Source organism: Furipterus horrens, unplaced genomic scaffold, assembly GCF_987537825.1.
Source record: "Furipterus horrens unplaced genomic scaffold, mFurHor1.1.pri manual_scaffold_5, whole genome shotgun sequence".
Lineage (NCBI taxonomy): Eukaryota > Metazoa > Chordata > Mammalia > Chiroptera > Furipteridae > Furipterus > Furipterus horrens.
The window spans coordinates 163,484,121-163,503,222 of NW_028327175.1; the positions used below are offsets into that span (position 1 = coordinate 163,484,121).

Here is a 19,102-nt window from a genome sequence, read left to right on the forward strand (position 1 = left end):
TCAGTTTTGTCTGCTGGAGAGGGGATGGAGCAAGGGGCTGAAGTTTTTATTACTCCAAGCGTTGCTGTTTTCTATTATCTCAGGTTTCCTTTTTGTATAATAAATGGATTATTTTTAAACAGTGTCTTCTGCTTGGTTGTATTTCTGTGGTGAGTATGATACAGTTGGATATTTACAAAAGTATTTCAAACATTTGTTCATTTAACAAGTATTTTTTGACACTACTATAGGCACCGAGGATTCAGCAATGAACAAAATAGACAAGGTCCCTTCTCTTATGGTGCTTACATTTTAAATGGGTGTTAGTAGTAATGGGGTAAACAAGCAATAAATGAACAAGATAATTCAGACTGTGATAGGTGCTATGAAGAAAACAGAACAGGTTGTGGTGATGGGGTGTGAGAAGGTAAGGAAGGCCTCTCTGACATGAACTAAGAATCAGCAGTGGAAAAAGCCAGGCATGCAGACGTAAATGGGACGATTACAAACATCTGTGATAAAGGATTTTAGCACACTACATTTACACAACCCGGTAAGTATTGCTCCTCCAAAATAGTCACATTGTGAACTACAAGATTGTTCAAGTTATGCTTCCATTACCAGAAACATTTCTTGGGGTTCATCTGTAAATCCATTGAGAATCCGTGGCACATCGTTGGACTGTTTTGTAAAACAGTTAAGTCACTTAGACCCAAGTCTGATGAAGCCAGGCATTGCAACTGTGAGGCCCAGTCTATAAATAGGAATGATACTACCCAGTATCTTCACAAGATTTGGTAAGAGGATTAAAAAAGTGAATGCAAAAGTTCTTAAACTTCACCCTACCCAATGAGATCATTACAAATGACTAAACGATATCTAAGCAGTACCAGCTGTTTATATATATTTTTTAAAGCTTTTATTTATTTTTAGAAAGGAGAATGGAGGGAGATAGGGAGAGAAACATGGACGGGCCCCTTCTCCCACACCCCAACCAGGGACCAGCCGGCAACCCACGCATTTGCCCTGACCAGAATCCAACCTGCGACCCCTCGGTTCTCAGGCCTGCACTCAACCTTCTAAGCAACAACAGCCAGGGCAGTAGAAGCTGTTTACATAAGTGAGCCTAATTTTTCTTTGCGGGTGGTTTAAAGGTAGTCAAAGCCAACAGTTACTGAAGGCTTATTAAAACATAACAAAAAAATTTCCCAACCTAACATCTTAAAGTCTCATATTTTGATTCGCTTCCATTTTCTCTGGTCTTGCCTATATCAATCACTCTAGTCCAGCCGGGTAGCACAATAGTGCTCATTTATCGGGGCCCTTTCCTGGGTGTTCCCGGCCCAGTATTGCCTCGGACTTCAGGGCCTGGAACCTACAAAGGAGTGATCTAGGTCAGTGTACTAGCCCCAAATATCCTCCTAACCTGCACACTGGTCTGGACCGGCCAGTGCCCTTGCCCAGGACCCGGACGACCCCGCCAAGAAAAAACACGTAAAAACAAACAGGTCACCGAGCTCCCGGCCGGCCACGCACCGAGCCTCGCCGAGCTCGTAGGGGTCACGCAGGGTCACGCAAGGCGCCGCAGGGCCTGCTGGGAGCCTGATACGCTATGGCGACGCCCAGCCTGCGGGGCCGCCTAGCTCGGCTAGGAAACCCGCGGAGGCCTGTACTGAAGCCTAGCAAGCCCCTCATTCTAGCTGACCGTGTTGGGGAACGGCGCCGGGAGAGGGGCGGTGAGCAGTCGGAGTCAAGGAAGCTCCAGAGGGGCACCCAAAGGGTGCACGGGGCGCCTGGGTGAGAGGGCTGGAAGGTGAGGGTCTCTTTGTGACTGAATGCCCCTCCGATTTTACCCTCCAGAGGCCACCTGTATCACGGAGATGTCGGTGATGATGGCTTGCTGGAAGCGGAATGAATTTAGCGACGAAGCGTGCAGTAAAGAGATCCAGGACTTCTTCGATTGTGCTTCGAAGGCTGAGGTGAAAGAAGGCTCTTGGAGTGCCCTCTTGGGAGGATAATGGGGGTTGGGGGATACAAGTAGTGGTTTTCTCTGATCTTGGTAGATGATAAGAAAGCCCCTCTCATTCAAAAAGGACGAGGAAAGTCTTGGGAGCTATTTCATCCACGCCGAAGTGGAAAATGTTACTGTTTTGAAGTCATTGTGATCTTGAGCTTTAGCTGTACCAGATGTAAAATAAGGTTAATACTAATACTCACCTTACAGAATTTTGCGAGTGTCAAATGAAGGAATGAATGGGAAACCACTTTGTAAAATTTAAATTGTTGCAACAGATATTATTCTCTGAAATAGAACTAAAGATAGTAAAGGACAGATTGTTTGGTTTCCAGCCTAGGCTTGGTTGTTAGCTGACATGGTAGCTTCAGATTCTACAGTCATTTGTAGGCCCCACGTCCATGTCCCTTTTGTTGAAAGGGGACTGAGATGACACCGATCTCTCCAGGCTGGTTAATATCCTAACGTGTTTTGAGACATTATGATTCTGACCTATTGCCCTAGGTCAGGACAAACTTTAGAGTTGTTTTTTTGTTTTGTTTCCTGTTTTCAGGCAGCCCGAAAGATGAGATCAGTCCAGCGAGAGTGTGGGAATTTACCTCCTGAGAAAGTGAATATGTTGTTACAGAGGTTTCCTAACAAACCACATGTCAGCTGAACGTGGAGAAGCATTTTCAGTGACTGGACTGTTATCTTCTGAGACTGAGCAAAGGTGTCTTAAGAGACTTTTACACTGCTATGCTCTATCTGAAGGGTAAAAGAAGGCAAAACACTTTTTTCACCCTTTGGAATTACTGACTGGGAGGAAGTTATGCTTTAGCTTGAAATAAACTCCTTTGAAGAGAACTTGGCCTTTTGTTGTGGATTAGCTACTCCGTCCATACTTGAATCCTGTATCCTTCCCTAGACTCTGAAGTTCTTTGCTCTTTAATATGCCTCAGGAGGACAGAAACCTTGGTCTTATCCTGCATTTGAAGTCCTTTGCAACATTTAATGCCCTTGCTTTTGGATGCACTAAGGATGCTTATATAGAGTTTTTTTTTTTTTTTGCCATCATCTGTGAGTATCTAGTGACTACCTACTTTGTGCATAGCCCCCGCAAGGTGCTCCCAGAATATCAGAACTTCACAAACTAGTGATCCAGAGGTACTGCAGATATATTTTATTTGGCCCACATAGTTAAAAAATTGTTTTTGTATCATTTAAAAATAGGAAAAATGTCATTTAAAAAAATCTACTCTTTAGTTTTTTTAAAAAAACAATGAAATATCTGGCAACGCTTCCTCATTACCACATGGCAATAATTAAATACAGCCGAGACTTTTCCTCTCCATTTTCCAAGGGCCTGTCCATTGGACTCCACCAAATAGTGCAACTGAGACTTAACTGGCTCTTACCTTTTTTTGTATGTCACCTGTCTATGTCTCTTATCCACTCAGTTGCTGAAGACATTTATTTTTGTGGTCTCCCCATGTTAGAAATAACTGTGTAGCATTTTATGTATACTCTGCCCTTTCAGTCATAAACTGATTTAACTTTTGTACCTTCCATCATTATATGGGCAAAGGGATCAGTGGAGTTTTTAAAGCTCCAGTGGGATAATTATTAAGATAAGAAGGGGTCTTGCCTCCCTGATCCTCCACAGGTCTCTATTCCTATTGTCCTCATATTCCATGGGTAGAGCACTGTACAGTTGTCTGGTTCTGCAAGCTGAGGCTCTTAGCTATAGAAAGAAGCAGTTAAGCACTTTAGACTAGACTTAGGAGTTCTTAACCTATAGTCAATGGATGGCCCAGCAAGAGATCTGTGAACATGCATGGGGAAAAAATTTTATCTTTAACCACAACTGATTTAGTATTTCAGTTAAGACTGTGGGAAATAAATCACAATATCATTAGAAATACCTATATGAAATCACAATATTTTCATATATTAGTTTGTTACAGATACCTCATCATTTATACTCATCACTACAAAATTATTGTAGCCATTTATTACACTTGCTGCTGGATCTTGGCTAATGTGTAAATAAATATTACTATGTTATAAATTTGTTTTATTAATATTTTGGTAATTTTATTTCAACATAATTGGTTGCCTTTATAATTCTCGTAATTTTATTTTGCGCATTTATAAACAATCCGAGAAGGGGATCCAGGGACTTTTCCAGGCTGCTAAACGGTCCGGGGCACACAAAAATGCTGAGAACCCCTACACTCAAAGGCTCCACTAACAAAATGTACAACCATTTTCTGAAATCTCGCTCCCCAATTAGACTTCCCCTATAGTCTCCTGGAATGCAGGCTTTTGGACTACAATTCCCAGAAGGTGAAGCGGCCTGGAGCCTATCCCGAATTAGGACAATAACTACCCAATGGTTCTTGTGTTGTCCCTTGACAGCCTACGATTCCCGGCGTGCCTGGCGAATGTTTATTCTTTGGAGACATTATGGACGCCAAATTATTGCTGGGATCTGTACTCATTTTGTTTACCTTTGGGGGTTGGCTTCATTTTGTCGATCTGAGGGTGGGTTCCGGGGAAAAAGGTAGGAAATGCAGCAATTAAACGCACAGGGTCCCTACATCTGCCCCTACTCTGTCCGGTCCCCGAGCGCGCGAGGACGGAAGTGGTGGTGGCCGGCGCGGCCGGAAGTTCAGATCAGCTGATGGGGGAGGCGGCGCCGTAGCCACCGAGAGGCCCCGGCTGCCGAGCGTTTCGTCCGGTCCCTGGGTCTCGGGGACTGTCTTTGATTTCGGTTCGCACCTCGCAGTTAGGCGAGGCCAGGTCCCGCATCTCTCCCAGACCTGAGATCTTCGCCCGGCACGGCCGCCCTGAGCGCCCCGGCCACCCCCAGCCCCGGCTCGCCCCTCAGGCCCCGGGCCTCCCCTCAGTCCCCGGCCGGCGGCCCAGGCCCCGGATCCGCGGGGGGGGACCCGGCCCCGGGGGGTGCGGGCCCAATGGAGCTGATGTTCGCGGAGTGGGAGGACGGAGAGCGCTTCTCATTCGAGGATTCGGACCGCTTTGAGGAGGATTCGCTCTGTTCCTTCATCTCCGAGGCCGAGAGCCTCTGCCAGAACTGGCGGGGATGGCGCAAACAGTCAGCGGGGCCCAATTCCCCGACTGGCGGCGGTGGCGGAGGTGGCAGTGGCGGTACCAGAATGCGAGGTGACGGAGAGCGGGTGGAGGGGGGGCGCGGGGGCGGGGGAGGGGCGCGGGCAGGCCTCGCTCAGGCCTTGCTCCAGAGCTTTCCCTGCTCGGGAGGTGTCCCGGACCGCGAGCTGTATCAAGCTGAACGGACTTCGGGACTCGCTTCTGTAGTCTTTCTGGGATGGCTTCTTCACACCAGCCTCTGTGTGTGTATGTGTGTGTGAGTGATTTGGGATGATGGCTGGGAAATCCTGGGTTGGATAGGATTATTAGAGGCAGAAAGTAGGTTGGATAGGATTATTAGAGGCAGAAAGTAGATCTTTTGTCGTGCATTTGCCTTAGAGATGGGTGAGAAAGAATATCCTCTCTGACTTGAGAATACTTACAGAGTTCAGCCTAAGGCAAGCCAGAAAGTAGAGAAAAATATGGGTAGGGGATGGATTGTGAAGAAGTGACCGTTTGAGTTGTGTCACCCCGTTGCAAAGTGCATTGGGAACTTCTTGATTCAGGGTGATGTCTCTTCCCAGCTGCACCAAGAAGGAACTCCACTCTGAAGAAAGTGGAGGTGAACTGATCTGTGAGAAGAGATTCCATAGTTCTGCAGGTTTAGGTCAGAGGCTTGGTTCCTGGCCATACTGAACATCTGTCAGAAGCCAAGGCTAGGACCACTGGATTAGAGCCTTAGATTTCCTGTGGAAGGTTGTGGATAATGGTCTCTGGAGTCTCCTTACCAGCACTCTTCCTGGTTTTCCCTGTGAATTTCATTCATCCTTGGGTCTTTCTGTGAATTAACCAATTAGTGCTTTAAAGAATTTCGCTTTAAAGCGGATGGAGAGGAGAGTGATAGTAAGAGAAGCGCCATAGGCTCAGGACTCACCAGATCCTTTCCCTGTCTTCCTCATGGTGTAGTTTTTGTCCTGGGCCTCAATGCAAACTGACTTTTTCAGCACTGAGGGGTTTGACTTGTGATCCCACTGTGGCTATTCCAAGGGTCCTGTTTTCCAAACTGCTCCGCAGAGATTTTTATCACCCCTTTGGAACAGAGAGAAATGTACATGTGTTACTTTTCAGAAGTGGCAGTATTCAGCTTTGTTTGGAGAGAGAGCATTTGCTCTGTGTATACACACACATAGGTCACACACACAGAGATCATAGACAGTCTCACTGTGAGTCTTTCCATGGCTTCTCTGCTTCTTTCATATTTGTACCTGTGGGTGGCCTGGAGGCTTAGCGCTCCCTCACTTTGAGGGAAGTATGAAGTCATGGTGGTGAAGACTTCTAACATACGGGTATTTTCTTCCTCAATAGATTAAAATCTAGGAAAGCATGTCATTCTCTCCACCCCTCTCCTATCCAGGAGCTATCTTCAATTGCTTATTCGTAAAAAAGTAGATTAACTTTTTTTTTAAAATAAAGATAGTTTTCTATCTGACTGGCAATTTGGTGAGATAGGCAGTCTGTTGTGTTTCACTGCATTTTGATTAAAAACAGTGGGAAACCTCTGTCCTATTCCAGGTGATTCCAGGAGTACCAGCTATATTCCCTTGAGATAGCTTGTTTCTCCTCCCTTCCCCCAGGGCTTCCATTGTGGGAAGCCAGGGTTCAGGTGCACCAAAGGAAGTGTAGCCTCTCTTGTTTCTGGAGGTCCCTCTTTTTGGTCTCTAGTTTGTCTTCCCTCCTTAAATAGAGGGCTGGAGTCATCTAGAGAAAAAGGGGTAGTAGAAAAGCATTTTGAGAAGAGCATGTCAGAGGAGAGCCACCAATGATGTAATTTGAATCTAAAGTGGTAGATGTATGGGAAATTAGATGCTGAGGCTTGTGGAAGATGTTACTTGCTAGGGTCCTGAACAACACTCCTGTTGGACCAGGAGTTTCTGGGATATCCCTGATATCTTCTATTCTAGACTGGGGTTGTTTAGCTCCCTTTCTCCAGTTGGAGTTTTAAGGGTCAGTAGTGTACACTGACAGGAGGGTCCTTTGGTTTTTCATCCCAATCTCCCCTTTTCTTTCATAGTGAAGGTGGGGTGCAAGATGTGGCACTGACATTGGTCCCAAGTAATCATGGCTCTTTTCATGTCCCCTCATCTCAACTTTTGTTACCAAAGATGGACTGGTGATCCCATTGGTGGAGCTGTCAGCAAAGCAGGTGGCATTTCATATCCCATTTGAAGTGGTGGAGAAAGTTTATCCCCCAGTGCCTGAGCAGCTACAACTCCGAATTGCTTTTTGGAGCTTCCCTGAGAATGAAGAGGATATTCGGTGAGGCTGGAGGACTGATGGTGGGGAGTGGGGTCCTGATATTTCACAGTATGCTGGGCTTTCCATGGAACAAAGGAGATACTGTATTTGGGGCTGTAGTAAGAAGACAAGGCGGGGAGGGAGTGCCTGGGAATTTTCCCAAGAGGGAGTGACACTGGGGAGAGAGCGCCCAGGGCATTGTGGTCTCTGACAGGGTCTGGAGAGGTCATTTGCTGAGTTGTGGCTATGTCTGTCCTCTTCTTCACTCCCAGGCTGTATTCATGCCTGGCCAATGGCAGTGCAGATGAGTTCCAGCGAGGGGATCAGCTGTTCCGCATGAGGGCCGTGAAGGACCCACTGCAGATAGGTAAGAGAACCATGGTGTCCTGTGGCACGCATGCTCCTCCCATCCCATGTGTTACGAATTAAGGACCTACTGCAAGAAGCTGGAGCACTAGAGCTGAAGGCACAGACTTCTGTGTTAAATACTCTTTCTCACCATACCCATGTTTCTCCCCAGGGTTCCACCTGAGTGCTACAGTGGTGCCACCTCAGATGGTCCCCCCAAAAGGGGCCTACAACGTGGCTGTGATGTTTGACCGCTGCCGGGTCACTTCCTGCAGCTGTACCTGTGGGGCTGGGGCCAAATGGTGCACCCATGTCGTGGCACTCTGTCTCTTCCGAATCCACAATGTGAGGCCCTCCCAATTTATCCTGTCCCTATCCTACACTCCATCCCCCTCTTCTCTGCTGCATGCTTGGCCACCATGTGAGCCCCTCGCCTGCCCTACTCTGCGTCTCGAGCCCCAGTTCCAGTACCAGCAAGCCTTTCTCAGGTTGTTCTATTTCTCTGTCTTCCACCAGGCTTCTGCAGTTTGCCTGCGGGCCCCAGTCTCAGAGTCCCTGTCTCGGTTACAGAGAGACCAGCTGCAGAAGTTTGCTCAGTACCTCATCAGTGAGCTGCCTCAGCAGGTGAGTGAGCTCTTGCTCCAGCTAGTTCCAGGGCTGCATTATCAGCCTTCCTATTAGGCCCTGGCTTCCTTGGGTCACCTATGTATTTATTCCTTTTCTCCTCAGATCCTCCCCACAGCCCAGCGCCTCCTGGATGAACTCCTGTCCTCCCAGTCAACAGCCATCAATACAGTGTGTGGGGCCCCAGGTGAGTGTGGTGAGGAGGGCAGTAGAAAGATAGAGAGCTGGTAGTACAGAGCACCACTTACTAAAGGCTTGCTGTTGTCAGGCTAATCCAGGTCACTATCTCTAGGTGACTAACTGCCTGTCACCCCCAGACCCTACAGCAGGACCCTCAGCCTCTGACCAGAGTACTTGGTATTTGGATGAATCAACCCTTACTGACAATATCAAGAAGACACTGCACAAGTTCTGTGGCCCCTCCCCTGTGGTCTTCAGGTAAATTGGGTCCTTTCATCCTTGTGTCTGGTGGAAAGGGAGCATCCCTCAGGCTGTTGTCAGATCCTTTGTTCTATTAATGCCTGTGCCTCTCACCTTTTGTTCCCTGGACTGGTATAGTGCCTGGCACAGAAAATGTCACTAATAAATCAATGTATGATGATAAGTTCATGTAGTCACAGAGTGGTTTTTTCTTAGCTAGGTAGAGCAGAAGTTATTTTTCTTCCTTTGAGAGGTTTGGAGACTGAGGCAGAGAGAGATTTAGAATTTTTGTCATGGACCTCCTTTTTTCTGTTTACTTTGTATTTTGGGTTAGGGTTCCTTTTGTGTCAAAGCCCTGTTGCACTTTCATCTGCTTTATTCAGCCCCATCTTAGGGTCATCATTTTCCACTCCACTGCTTTCACAGTGATGTGAACTCCATGTACCTGTCTTCCACGGAGCCTCCAGCCGCAGCTGAATGGGCATGCCTACTGCGCCCTTTGAGGGGCCGTGAGCCAGAGGGCGTCTGGAATCTGCTTAGCATTGTGCGGGAGATGTTCAAACGGAGGGATAGCAATGCTGCCCCTTTGTTGGAAATCCTCACTGACCAGTGCCTCACCTATGAACAGGTACTTTCCCAGAATTGGGTAGCACCATGATGGTTCATTTTCCCCTTCCCTTAACCTCATTCCCCTCATGCTGACAGAAACACTGGGGAGGGCTACTCTGTCTTTATCCAAGCTCTTTGGTGTATCTCAGAGCTCTCTTTGTTTCCAGATAACAGGTTGGTGGTACAGCGTGCGCACCTCAGCCTCACACAGCAGTGCCAGTGGGCACACGGGTCGAAGCAATGGGCAGTCAGAGGTGGCGGCCCATGCATGTGCCAGCATGTGTGACGAGATGGTCACACTGTGGAGGTTGGCTGTCCTGGACCCTGCACTCAGCCCCCAGCGGTGAGTCTCCTGTGCTCACTACAGTCCACACAGACCCAGCCTCATCTTTTTGTACATATACAGGTGTACCATTTTTCTAGTCCTAGGGAAGAGGGAGATGCTGAGCATTAGGGTTACTCAGTGACTTATGAATCCTTTTAGTGAGAGGCTTTCTTCTTTCCCTCCCCTAAATAGCACCGCTTTCCCAAATCCTGAGTTTTGTAGTGATGTCTGTGGGGCTGACTTAAGAAGTTCTTCCCTGGGTCCTTCCCTGTGCCCTGCTTAGGGGTATATGTCACCTTCACCTGCTTCATTCCTTCTCAGTGCATAGTGTAGCCCCCCAGCGGCCTTGCCCCTTTGTTTCCACAGCCGCAGGGAACTGTGTGTGCAGCTTCGCCAATGGCAGCTGAAGGTGATTGAGAATGTAAAACGAGGACAGCACAAGAAGACCCTGGACCGACTCTTCCCTGGCTTCCGGCCAGCAGTGGAGGCCTGCTACTTCAACTGGGAAGAGGCCTACCCGCTTCCGGGTGTCACCTACAGCGGCACTGACCGGAAGCTGGCACTGTGCTGGGCCCGAGCCCTGCCCCCTCGGCCAGGGGCCTCCAGATCTGGGGGCCTGGAGGAATCCCGGGAGCGGCCCCGCCCTCTTCCTGCTGAGCCAGCTGTGCGGCCCAAGGAGCCTGGGGCTAAGCGCAAGGGCTTGGGCGAGGGGATCCCCTCATCACAAAGGGGTCCCCGCCGTCTCTCAGCCGAGGGGGTAGATAAGGCTCTGCATAAGATGGGTCCAGGTGGGGGCAAAGCCAAGGCACTGGGTGGGGCTGGCAGTGGGGGCAAGGGCTCAGGAGGCGGTGGCGGGAGCAAGCGACGACTGAGCAGTGAGGACAGCTCCCTGGAGCCAGATCTGGCTGAGATGAGCCTGGATGACAGCAGCCTGGTCCTGGGTGCAGAGGCCAGCACCTTTGGTGGATTCCCTGAAAGCCCGCCGCCCTGCCCTTTCTCTGGTGGCTCCCGAGGCCCTTCTGCCTTCCTTCCCGAACCCCCAGATACTTACGAAGAAGATGGTGGTGTGTATTTCTCAGAAGGGCCTGAGCCTCCCACAGTCTCTGCTGGCCCCGCTGGCTTACTACCTGGGGAAGTCTGTAGCCGGGACGACCTCCCTTCCACAGATGAGAGTGGCAGTGGGCTCCCTAAAACCAAAGAGACAGCCCCTACAGTTGAAGAGGAGGATGATGACTACCAGGCATATTATCTGAATGCCCAGGACGGGGCTGGGGGCGAGGAAGAAAAGGCCGAGGGTGGGGCTGGGGAGGAGCACGACCTGTTTGCTGGACTGAAGCCCCTGGAACAGGAGAGCCGCATGGAGGTGAGGGGACTCAGAGTGTGTGCCTTAGCCACAGCTGGGAGAGGGCCCATCTGGCTCTAGTGAATGTCAGGACCATAGCATGACTCTTAGAATCCTATAGCAGGTTCCTAAGTGGCCTTCTTTCCTGCAGTCCATTCTTCACTGCTTTCATATTTGTTTTCCTGAAATGTCTGATTGTGTCACTCTGGTGCTTAAAACTCTTTGGTCGTTTCCCATTGCCCTTAGTCTAAAAAATGGAAGTCCTTGGTTTGATCTTTGCATGCTTCTCCAGCTTCATCTAGCTACTCAGTCCTTCACACTTCAGTCATTTGCACCATTCCCGTAGCTTGCTGTGCTCTCTTGCTTTTGAGCTTTTGCATAATTGGTTTTTTTGCCTGGAATGTTCTTCCCTCACCTTACTTGGTTAGCTCCTATCCCTTCTTTAGGTCTCAGAGATCTTAGAGGTCACTTCCTCTAGAAAGTCTTCCCTGAGTCTTCCCTTCTACCCCAAGTCCCAGCGACCTTTCGCAGTAGCTGGCTTCCCACTGGATTGTGTGTTTGTTTCTGTAATGAGACTGAGTTCCTGTGGTATACCCAGGACCAGCACAGGGCCTAGGATATAATAAGTGCTCACAGGATGTTTGCTGCATGAGTAAGTATGGTGTCCTGCCCTTAGAAGTTGGGGCTTCAACCTGTCCGGTGCCCATGTCCTCTCTCCAGGTATTATTTGCCTGTGCTGAGGCCTTGCATGCGCATGGCTACAGCAGTGAGGCCTGCCGCCTTACCGTGGAGCTTGCCCAGGACCTGCTAGCCAACCCACCTGACCTCAAGGTAGAGCCGCCCCCTGCCAAGGTGAGAGAGACCCCCTTTCCTAGCCCTCCTCATGTAACCCTAACCCTCTTCCCATGCCCTACACCAAGTGATAGCCTCCTCCTCCTTCCACCAAAGTGACCCAGACTCATCTGTCTGCCCCCTTGTGCTTCTTTGTTTAGGGCAAGAAGAACAAGGTATCTACAAGCCGTCAGACCTGGGTGGCTACCAACACCCTGACCAAGGCGGCTTTCCTGTTGACAGTGCTAAGTGAACGCCCAGAGCACCACAACCTGGCCTTTCGAGTTGGCATGTTTGCCTTGGAGCTACAGCGGCCCCCAGCTTCTACCAAGGCCTTGGAGGTCAGAGGTTCTGTCTGAGCCTTGTACTATAATATCCTCAGAGCTTTACATCTTGATCTCCATTGAGGTAGCAGGCTGAACTCGTTCCTGTGCCCTCAGGTGAAGCTGGCATACCAGGAGTCTGAAGTAGCTGCCTTGCTCAAGAAGATTCCTTTGGGTCCAAATGAGATGAGTACCATGCGGTGCCGGGCAGAGGAGCTTCGGGAAGGGACACTCTGTGACTATCGGCCTGTTTTGCCTCTCATGTTGGCCAGTTTCATATTTGACGTTCTTTGTGCTCCAGGTATGGTGCCTGACTCTATAGCAAGTGGGGAACTCTGGGACAGGGGTGGCTTTTTCTAAAGAAGAACCAAGAGTCCCAAGACTCTGAATTGCCTAGGACCCATCTGGCAGCTTCATGGGAGAGTTTGGAATGATGAGGGTCTTGGGTTCCCTCCCTTTCATTTTTTTCCCATGATACTTCTGTCTGCCTGACTTACTCCAACTTTCATCCAGTGGTTTCTCCCACGGGTTCCCGGCCCCCAAGTCGCAACTGGAACAATGAGATGCCTGGGGATGAGGAGCTTGGATTTGAGGCAGCAGTTGCTGCCTTGGGTGAGTACGTCAGTATCTTGAGCATATCAGAGCTAAGCCTGGTCCAGACTGTGAAGGGCATGAGAACGTGGGCCTTGTTCCAAAGGGACTCTGTGGTCATGGGAAATGCAGGGTGACATGTATGAGCCAAGTAGTACCATGAGACACTTAAGAATTTAAGGCAAAGATGGGTGCTGTGTTGCCATAGCTGGTGTGGCTCAGCTAGTTGGAGCATCGTCCCCATTACCAAAAGGTGGTGGGTTCAGTTCCCAATCAGGGCACAGGCCTGGGTTGTGGTTTCGACTCCCAGTCCGGTGTAGGTGCATGCAATCCCTGGTCTGGACATGTACAATCCCTGGTCCGGGTGCGTATATGGGGCAACCAGTCAGTGCTCCTCTCTTGCATCATTGTTTCTCTCTCCGTTCCTCTCTTTCTATAAAAGCAATAAAAAAATGTCCTTGATTGAGAATTAAAAAAACAAAAACGTGTGCTGTGGGTTTTCAGTGTTGTAAGGGCATAAAACAAAAATCTAGGGAAAGGCCTCAGGGAGGGGGTAGAATATGGAATGTGGTTTAAAAAGTCAATTAAGTTCTAAGTAGGTGGACAAAATACCATGAATAAAGATATAGGGACAATCAAGTCTTCATGAGAGTGAGGGGCCTAACTTCCCTAAAGTAGTGGATATGCTGGGAAGGTAGAGTGGGCCAAGTTATGAACATCTTGAAAAGCAGTCCAGAGCTTAGCTAGGCTGGATGGAACAGGCAGTGGGGACCTTGCATAGGGGATGTGGGTTGAACCAGGAGAACTCCTTACCTTACGTGCTGGTGGCTGAGGACCCCCTGGCCTGTTTACCTTTGTTGTCGGGAGTTATGGTGATTCTCAGTTCCCATGAGCCCCTCCTCCTTGCAGGCATGAAGACAACAGTGAGTGAGGCAGAGCATCCCCTCTTGTGTGAAGGCACACGTCGAGAGAAGGGTGACCTGGCATTGGCACTAATGATCACTTACAAGGATGATCAGGCCAAGCTCAAAAAGGTAAGGAACTGAGGTACTGCTATTTTGATAGGCAAAGAGAGCAGATTCCGCCATCTTTCTTGGGGGTTTCCAGTACAAAGAGAAAACTATTCTGCCCATCGGAGATAAGTGGGGAGTCTTGGGTACACCTCATAAAGAACAAGAGAGACCAGTGGACAGAGGGTGGAAGAAGTGAAGCAGGGGGCATAAAGTTGGTCATTCATTCTCTTGTGTTAAGTGTTATAGAAGATACCAAGATATTTAATCCAGCCCCTACTAGGACAGTAATTTTCAACGGGTGTGCTGCAAGAATTTTTAAAACTGGCAATGCCTATTTAGTCCGGGGCACTGACCTCTTCTCCTACAGATTGTCAAATTTAAAAAGTGACAACAACCAACACAGCAATAAGCTGTCTGGTGTGAATATATCAAAATTATACTTTTTTTTTTTTTTTGGTCATATTGGCAAAAATATATTTTTTTGGTGTGCTGCAGAATTTTAGTAATCGGTTTCTGTGTGCCATGAGATGAAAAAGCCTGAAAATCGCTGTTTTAGGAGCTTTTCGTATCATAACTGGGGAAAGCTTTTTGAGCAGGTAGTTATTAAGCTGTTTCAAGGAGATAGGAAAGTAGTAGAAGTCAGGAGATAAAGAACAACCTGTCACTGCTTCTCTTTCCTCCAGATCTTAGACAAACTTTTGGACCGAGAGAGCCAGACGCATAAGCCACAGACCCTGAGTTCGTTCTACTCATCTAGTCGCCCAGCCACAGCTAGCCAGAGGTCTCCTTCAAAGCATGGGGGCCCATCCGCCCCAGGGGCCCTGCAGCCACTGACCTCAGGCTCCGCAGGGTCTGCTCAGCCAGGGAGTGTGGCCGGGGCTGGGCCAGGCCCCACTGAGGGCTTCACAGAGAAGAATGTGCCTGGTGAGGTGGGGGCACTGGGCAGGGGGATGAGGTGTATGGAACCATGTTGGGTCCCCCTTTCCTGGGTTAATCCCAATGTCCTATTCTCCCCACCTAGAGAGTTCCCCACATTCCCCCTGTGAGGGTCTCCCATCTGAGGCAGCCTTGACCCCAAGGCTGGAAGGGAAGGTTCCCAGCCGCCTGGCACTTGGCAGTCGTGGAGGCTACAATGGACGGGGCTGGGGTTCCCCAGGGCGGCCTAAGAAGAAGCACACAGGTATGACAGGCCACGGGATGACACGGTGGGAAAGATATTCCTGAAGTCTGACTTCTGAAACTTCTGAGACTGACTTGTCTTCTGTGGGGGTTAGGCATGGCCAGCATTGACAGCAGTGCCCCTGAAACAACATCGGATAGCTCTCCCACCTTAAGCCGGAGGCCACTGCGAGGGGGCTGGGCCCCCACCTCTTGGGGTCGAGGACAGGACAGTGACAGCATTAGCAGCTCTTCCTCAGATTCCCTGGGCTCCTCGTCTTCCAGTGGAAGTCGCCGGGCCAGTGCCAGTGGAGGGGCCCGGGCAAAGACAGTTGAAGTTGGCAGGTCAGTGGGGAGAAATATGTATCTCTGATCTGGCCCACCCTCAGAGCCACATTCCTAGTGTAACCCGAATATTGTCCTCACTTACCCTGATCTTTCCCAACCTACCTGGACACCCATTTCAGAGAAACCCCAATCCCCGTCCCTACCCCATTGCCCCTTCAGGTACAAGGGCCGCCGTCCCGAGAGTCATGCTCCCCATGTACCCAATCAGCCATCAGAGGCAGCTGCACACTTCTACTTCGAGCTGGCGAAGACGGTGCTGATCAAGGCAGGGGGCAACAGCAGCACTTCCATTTTCACACATCCATCTTCCTCAGGGGGCCACCAGGGTCCTCACCGCAACCTGCATCTTTGCGCCTTCGAGATTGGGCTTTATGCCCTTGGCCTGCACAACTTTGTATCTCCCAACTGGCTCTCACGTACCTATTCTTCCCACGTTTCCTGGATTACAGGTAAATCCAATGTTTTGATTTGGGTATGGGAAGGGGATTAATTGATGGCGATAAGAGTCTTATCCCTTTGGAGTTACTGATCTGATAGGACAGACACCAATTTCCGTTCCCCAGGAGTGCTCATGGTAACACAACTTTTTTTTTTCTCCTTTCCCCCAAGGCCAGGCAATGGAGATTGGCAGTGCAGCACTGACCATACTGGTAGAATGCTGGGATGGGCACCTGACGCCTCCTGAGGTTGCATCCCTGGCTGACAGGGCATCACGGGCACGAGACTCCAATATGGTGAGGGCAGCTGCGGAGCTAGCCCTAAGCTGCCTGCCTCATGCCCATGCGTTGAACCCCAATGAGATCCAGAGGGCCCTGGTACAGTGCAAGGAGCAGGTATTTTTATAGGCAATCTGGGGACCTGGTTTGGGGCATCTGGGCAGGAAGTTTGGGCATGGGGAAAACTGATGGCCTAGCTCTTGATTCCCATATCCTGGAATTCACAAACTATCCAGTTTGTCCTCTCACTGGTGATATCTGACATATTAATGTTCTTTCACAGCCCTTACTTCTTTTACCTTACACTTCTGAGGTTAGGATAGTTCCTATTTTACAAATAAGGAAATACAGGCCTATAGTTTAGGCCCCAAGGTGACTACCAGGATGGAATGCTGGGAGGGCCTCAGGGAAATGATGGGGCTTGGATGGGACAGAGTGGCTAAATTAGCTTGGAACTGGAACCTGGGTCTTGACTTCTACTGGTCAGCAAGTATTTGTATCTGTGTGAAGCTTTCAGTGCTCTGACAGAGCAGGGGCCCCCACCTCTGGTGCTTTCCTGGGAACTAGCCAGCTTTGGAGAAGACTGAATGTTATCCCCAGTAAAGCCCTTCCCCCTTAACCCTTTGTGCTCCTCCCTTCCAGGATAACCTGATGTTGGAGAAGGCCTGTATGGCAGTAGAAGAGGCGGCTAAGGGTGGGGGTGTATACCCCGAAGTGTTGTTTGAGGTTGCTCACCAGTGGTTCTGGCTATATGAGCAAACAGCAGGTGGCTCATCCACAGCCCGTGAAGGGGCTACAAGCTGTAGTGCCAGTGGGATCAGGGCAGCTGGGGAGGCTGGACGGGGGCTGCCTGAGGGCAGGGGGGGCCCAGGGACTGAACCGGTTACAGTGGCAGCAGCAGCAGTGACAGCAGCGGCCACAGTGGTGCCAGTCATCTCAGTGGGGTCCAGTTTATATCCGGGTCCAGGACTGGGCCATGGTCATTCCCCTGGCCTGCACCCCTATACTGCTCTACAGCCCCACCTGCCCTGCAGCCCTCAATACCTCACCCACCCAGCTCACCCCGCCCACCCTGTGCCTCATATGCCCCGGCCTGCCGTCTTCCCTGTGCCCAGCTCGGCATACCCACAGGTGAGACCAGTGTTCTGCTAGAGGGCTGGGCATATGGGAGAACATCAGTTCTTGGGGAGTTGCAGTGGGGTATTCTGGGAGAACAGGGCTGTCCAAGAGTCCTGGGTAAGATGGTAGGAGTCTGGGGAACCCAGCCCAAGTAAGAAAAGAAATGTAGGGATACCCAGTTGTGGGGTGGAAAGGGAAGTTACATCCTAATGTAATTTAGTGTCTTTTTTTCTCTTCCTTTCTCTGCCCCTAGAGTGTACATCCTGCATTCCTGGGGGCTCAGTACCCTTACTCGGTGACTCCCCCCTCACTTGCTGCCACTGCTGTGTCTTTCCCTGTCCCTTCCATGGCACCCATCACAGTACATCCCTATCACACAGAGCCAGGGCTCCCACTGCCCACCAATGTGGCCTGTGAGTTGTGGGGACAGGGAACAGGTGAATGGAGGGGAGGCACACTGGGCAGGGGAGGTAGGGAGGGAATTCCCTCTGCCCTTCTTTGGGCTGAGTTCCTCACGTGGCTTTCATCCCTTAGTGAGCAGTGTCCATCCAGCATCCACATTTCCAGCCATTCAGGGTGCCTCACTGCCTGCCCTGACCACACAGCCCAGTCCTCTGGTGAGCGGAGGTTTCCCACCACCCGAGGAAGAGACGCACAGTCAGCCCGTCAACCCACACAGCCTACATCACCTGCACGCTGCCTACCGTGTTGGTGAGAGGAGGTCCCTTTCTGTACCCCCACCTGCAGTTGTGCCAGGGACTCTTCAGTAACAACTCCCTCCCACAGCTCTGTGGGGTCAGGTACCAGGTTAGGGTAGAGGGAGAAGAGGATGCACCCACACTGTGTGACCACTCTTTTCTCTCAGGAATGCTGGCACTGGAGATGCTGGGTCGCCGAGCACACAACGATCATCCCAACAACTTCTCCCGCTCTCCCCCCTACACTGATGATGTCAAATGGTTGCTGGGGCTGGCAGCAAGGCTGGGTAACACCTCCCCTCCCTAGGACCATTGTCCACCCCCACCTGCTTCCCTCACCTTCCTATCCCAGACCTACTTCCTAGCTCTTGCTCAGAGTTGAGGCCTTGGTCGGGTATGTGAGCGTGCGCGGGGGGGTGGGGGGGCTACCTCAGCTCCTGGGTGGAGGGAGGCACTCTGCCAGACCAGAGCTGAGATAAAAGTTGGGTCCCTAGGGCAGAGGTGGCCACCCCCGTCTCATGCCCCTCCCCCTGCCCCCCAGGAGTGAACTACGTGCACCAGTTCTGTGTGGGGGCAGCCAAGGGGGTGCTGAGCCCGTTTGTGCTGCAGGAGATCGTCATGGAGACGCTGCAGCGGCTGAGCCCTGCTCATGCCCACAACCACTTGCGTGCCCCGGCCTTCCACCAGCTGGTGCAGCGTTGCCAGCAGGCATACATGCAGGTGACAACCCAGGAAGTGTGGAGCAGGGTGGAACCCTTCCTGGGCAGGCATGGAAGAGATCACTCAGCACGCAAGGGCAGAAGGGCCTGGTTCTGTGCTTAGTGGCTCATCCTCCACACATCCTTTTCCAGTACATCCACCACCGCTTGATTCACCTGACCCCTGCCGACTACGACGACTTTGTGAATGCGATCCGCAGTGCCCGCAGCGCATTCTGCCTGACACCCATGGGCATGATGCAGTTCAACGACATCCTGCAGAACCTCAAGCGCAGCAAACAGACCAAGGAGCTGTGGCAGCGGGTCTCACTCGAGATGACCACCTTCTCTCCCTGAATCTGGCCTCTCTAGGGCCCTATACAGGGACACAAGCCTGTGGCTATGGGGGCCCCTCACATAGGGGGAGCTTGGCTGGACTGATCATCCCCACTCAGTTCCCTGGTAGCCCAGACTGGCAGCAGCTCTTGGGCTGTAGCTTGGGGCCAAGATGTCTCAGACCCTAGAAGCCTAGGGTTGGGGGAAATGGCCCCATATGGGAGG

At 50.7% G+C, this 19,102-nt stretch overlaps 2 protein-coding genes across 3 annotated transcripts; both read left to right on the forward strand.

Annotated features, from left to right (window-relative positions):
* Positions 1–1,557: 1,557 nt before the first annotated feature.
* Positions 1,558–2,839, forward strand: CHCHD1 (coiled-coil-helix-coiled-coil-helix domain containing 1). Its single transcript, XM_090278228.1, has 3 exons — positions 1,558–1,715; positions 1,840–1,958; positions 2,547–2,839. Exons 1-3 carry the CDS (start codon positions 1,592–1,594, stop codon positions 2,649–2,651), a joined length of 348 nt encoding a protein of 115 aa, XP_090134354.1. The 5' UTR covers positions 1,558–1,591; the 3' UTR covers positions 2,652–2,839.
* A 1,774-nt stretch (positions 2,840–4,613) lies between these two features.
* Positions 4,614–18,975, forward strand: ZSWIM8 (zinc finger SWIM-type containing 8). Of its 2 annotated transcripts, none has more exons than XM_090278224.1 (26): positions 4,614–5,158; positions 7,246–7,399; positions 7,651–7,745; positions 7,899–8,071; positions 8,243–8,350; positions 8,456–8,537; positions 8,668–8,788; positions 9,197–9,398; positions 9,547–9,722; positions 10,071–11,067; positions 11,767–11,898; positions 12,039–12,218; positions 12,318–12,501; positions 12,714–12,812; positions 13,701–13,825; positions 14,488–14,728; positions 14,826–14,984; positions 15,079–15,307; positions 15,470–15,759; positions 15,920–16,143; positions 16,669–17,157; positions 17,399–17,582; positions 17,680–17,856; positions 18,011–18,130; positions 18,385–18,563; positions 18,695–18,975. In XM_090278224.1, the coding sequence occupies exons 1-26, from the start codon at positions 4,951–4,953 to the stop codon at positions 18,896–18,898; spliced, it is 5,532 nt and encodes a 1,843-aa protein (XP_090134350.1). In that variant the 5' UTR covers positions 4,614–4,950; the 3' UTR covers positions 18,899–18,975. The 2 variants fall into 2 exon arrangements, with proteins under 2 accessions (XP_090134350.1, XP_090134351.1); XM_090278225.1 differs by having other exon boundaries at positions 4,615–5,158; positions 17,399–17,558.
* The last annotated feature ends 127 nt before the right edge of the window (positions 18,976–19,102 follow it).

Excerpts from the sequence above, each read along its gene's own strand:
- CHCHD1 (XM_090278228.1), top strand. The coding sequence starts at position 1,592 with ATGGCGACGCCCAGCCTGCGGGGCCGCCTAGCTCGGCTAGGAAACCCG. Across the intron at positions 1,716-1,839 it reads ACGGCGCCGGGAGAGGGGCG|AGGCCACCTGTATCACGGAG; the intron begins GTGAGCAGTCGG and ends TTTACCCTCCAG. Across the intron at positions 1,959-2,546 it reads ATTGTGCTTCGAAGGCTGAG|GCAGCCCGAAAGATGAGATC; the intron begins GTGAAAGAAGGC and ends TCCTGTTTTCAG.
- ZSWIM8 (XM_090278224.1), top strand. The coding sequence starts at position 4,951 with ATGGAGCTGATGTTCGCGGAGTGGGAGGACGGAGAGCGCTTCTCATTC. Across the intron at positions 9,723-10,070 it reads CCTGCACTCAGCCCCCAGCG|CCGCAGGGAACTGTGTGTGC; the intron begins GTGAGTCTCCTG and ends TTGTTTCCACAG. Across the intron at positions 12,219-12,317 it reads CTTCTACCAAGGCCTTGGAG|GTGAAGCTGGCATACCAGGA; the intron begins GTCAGAGGTTCT and ends CTGTGCCCTCAG.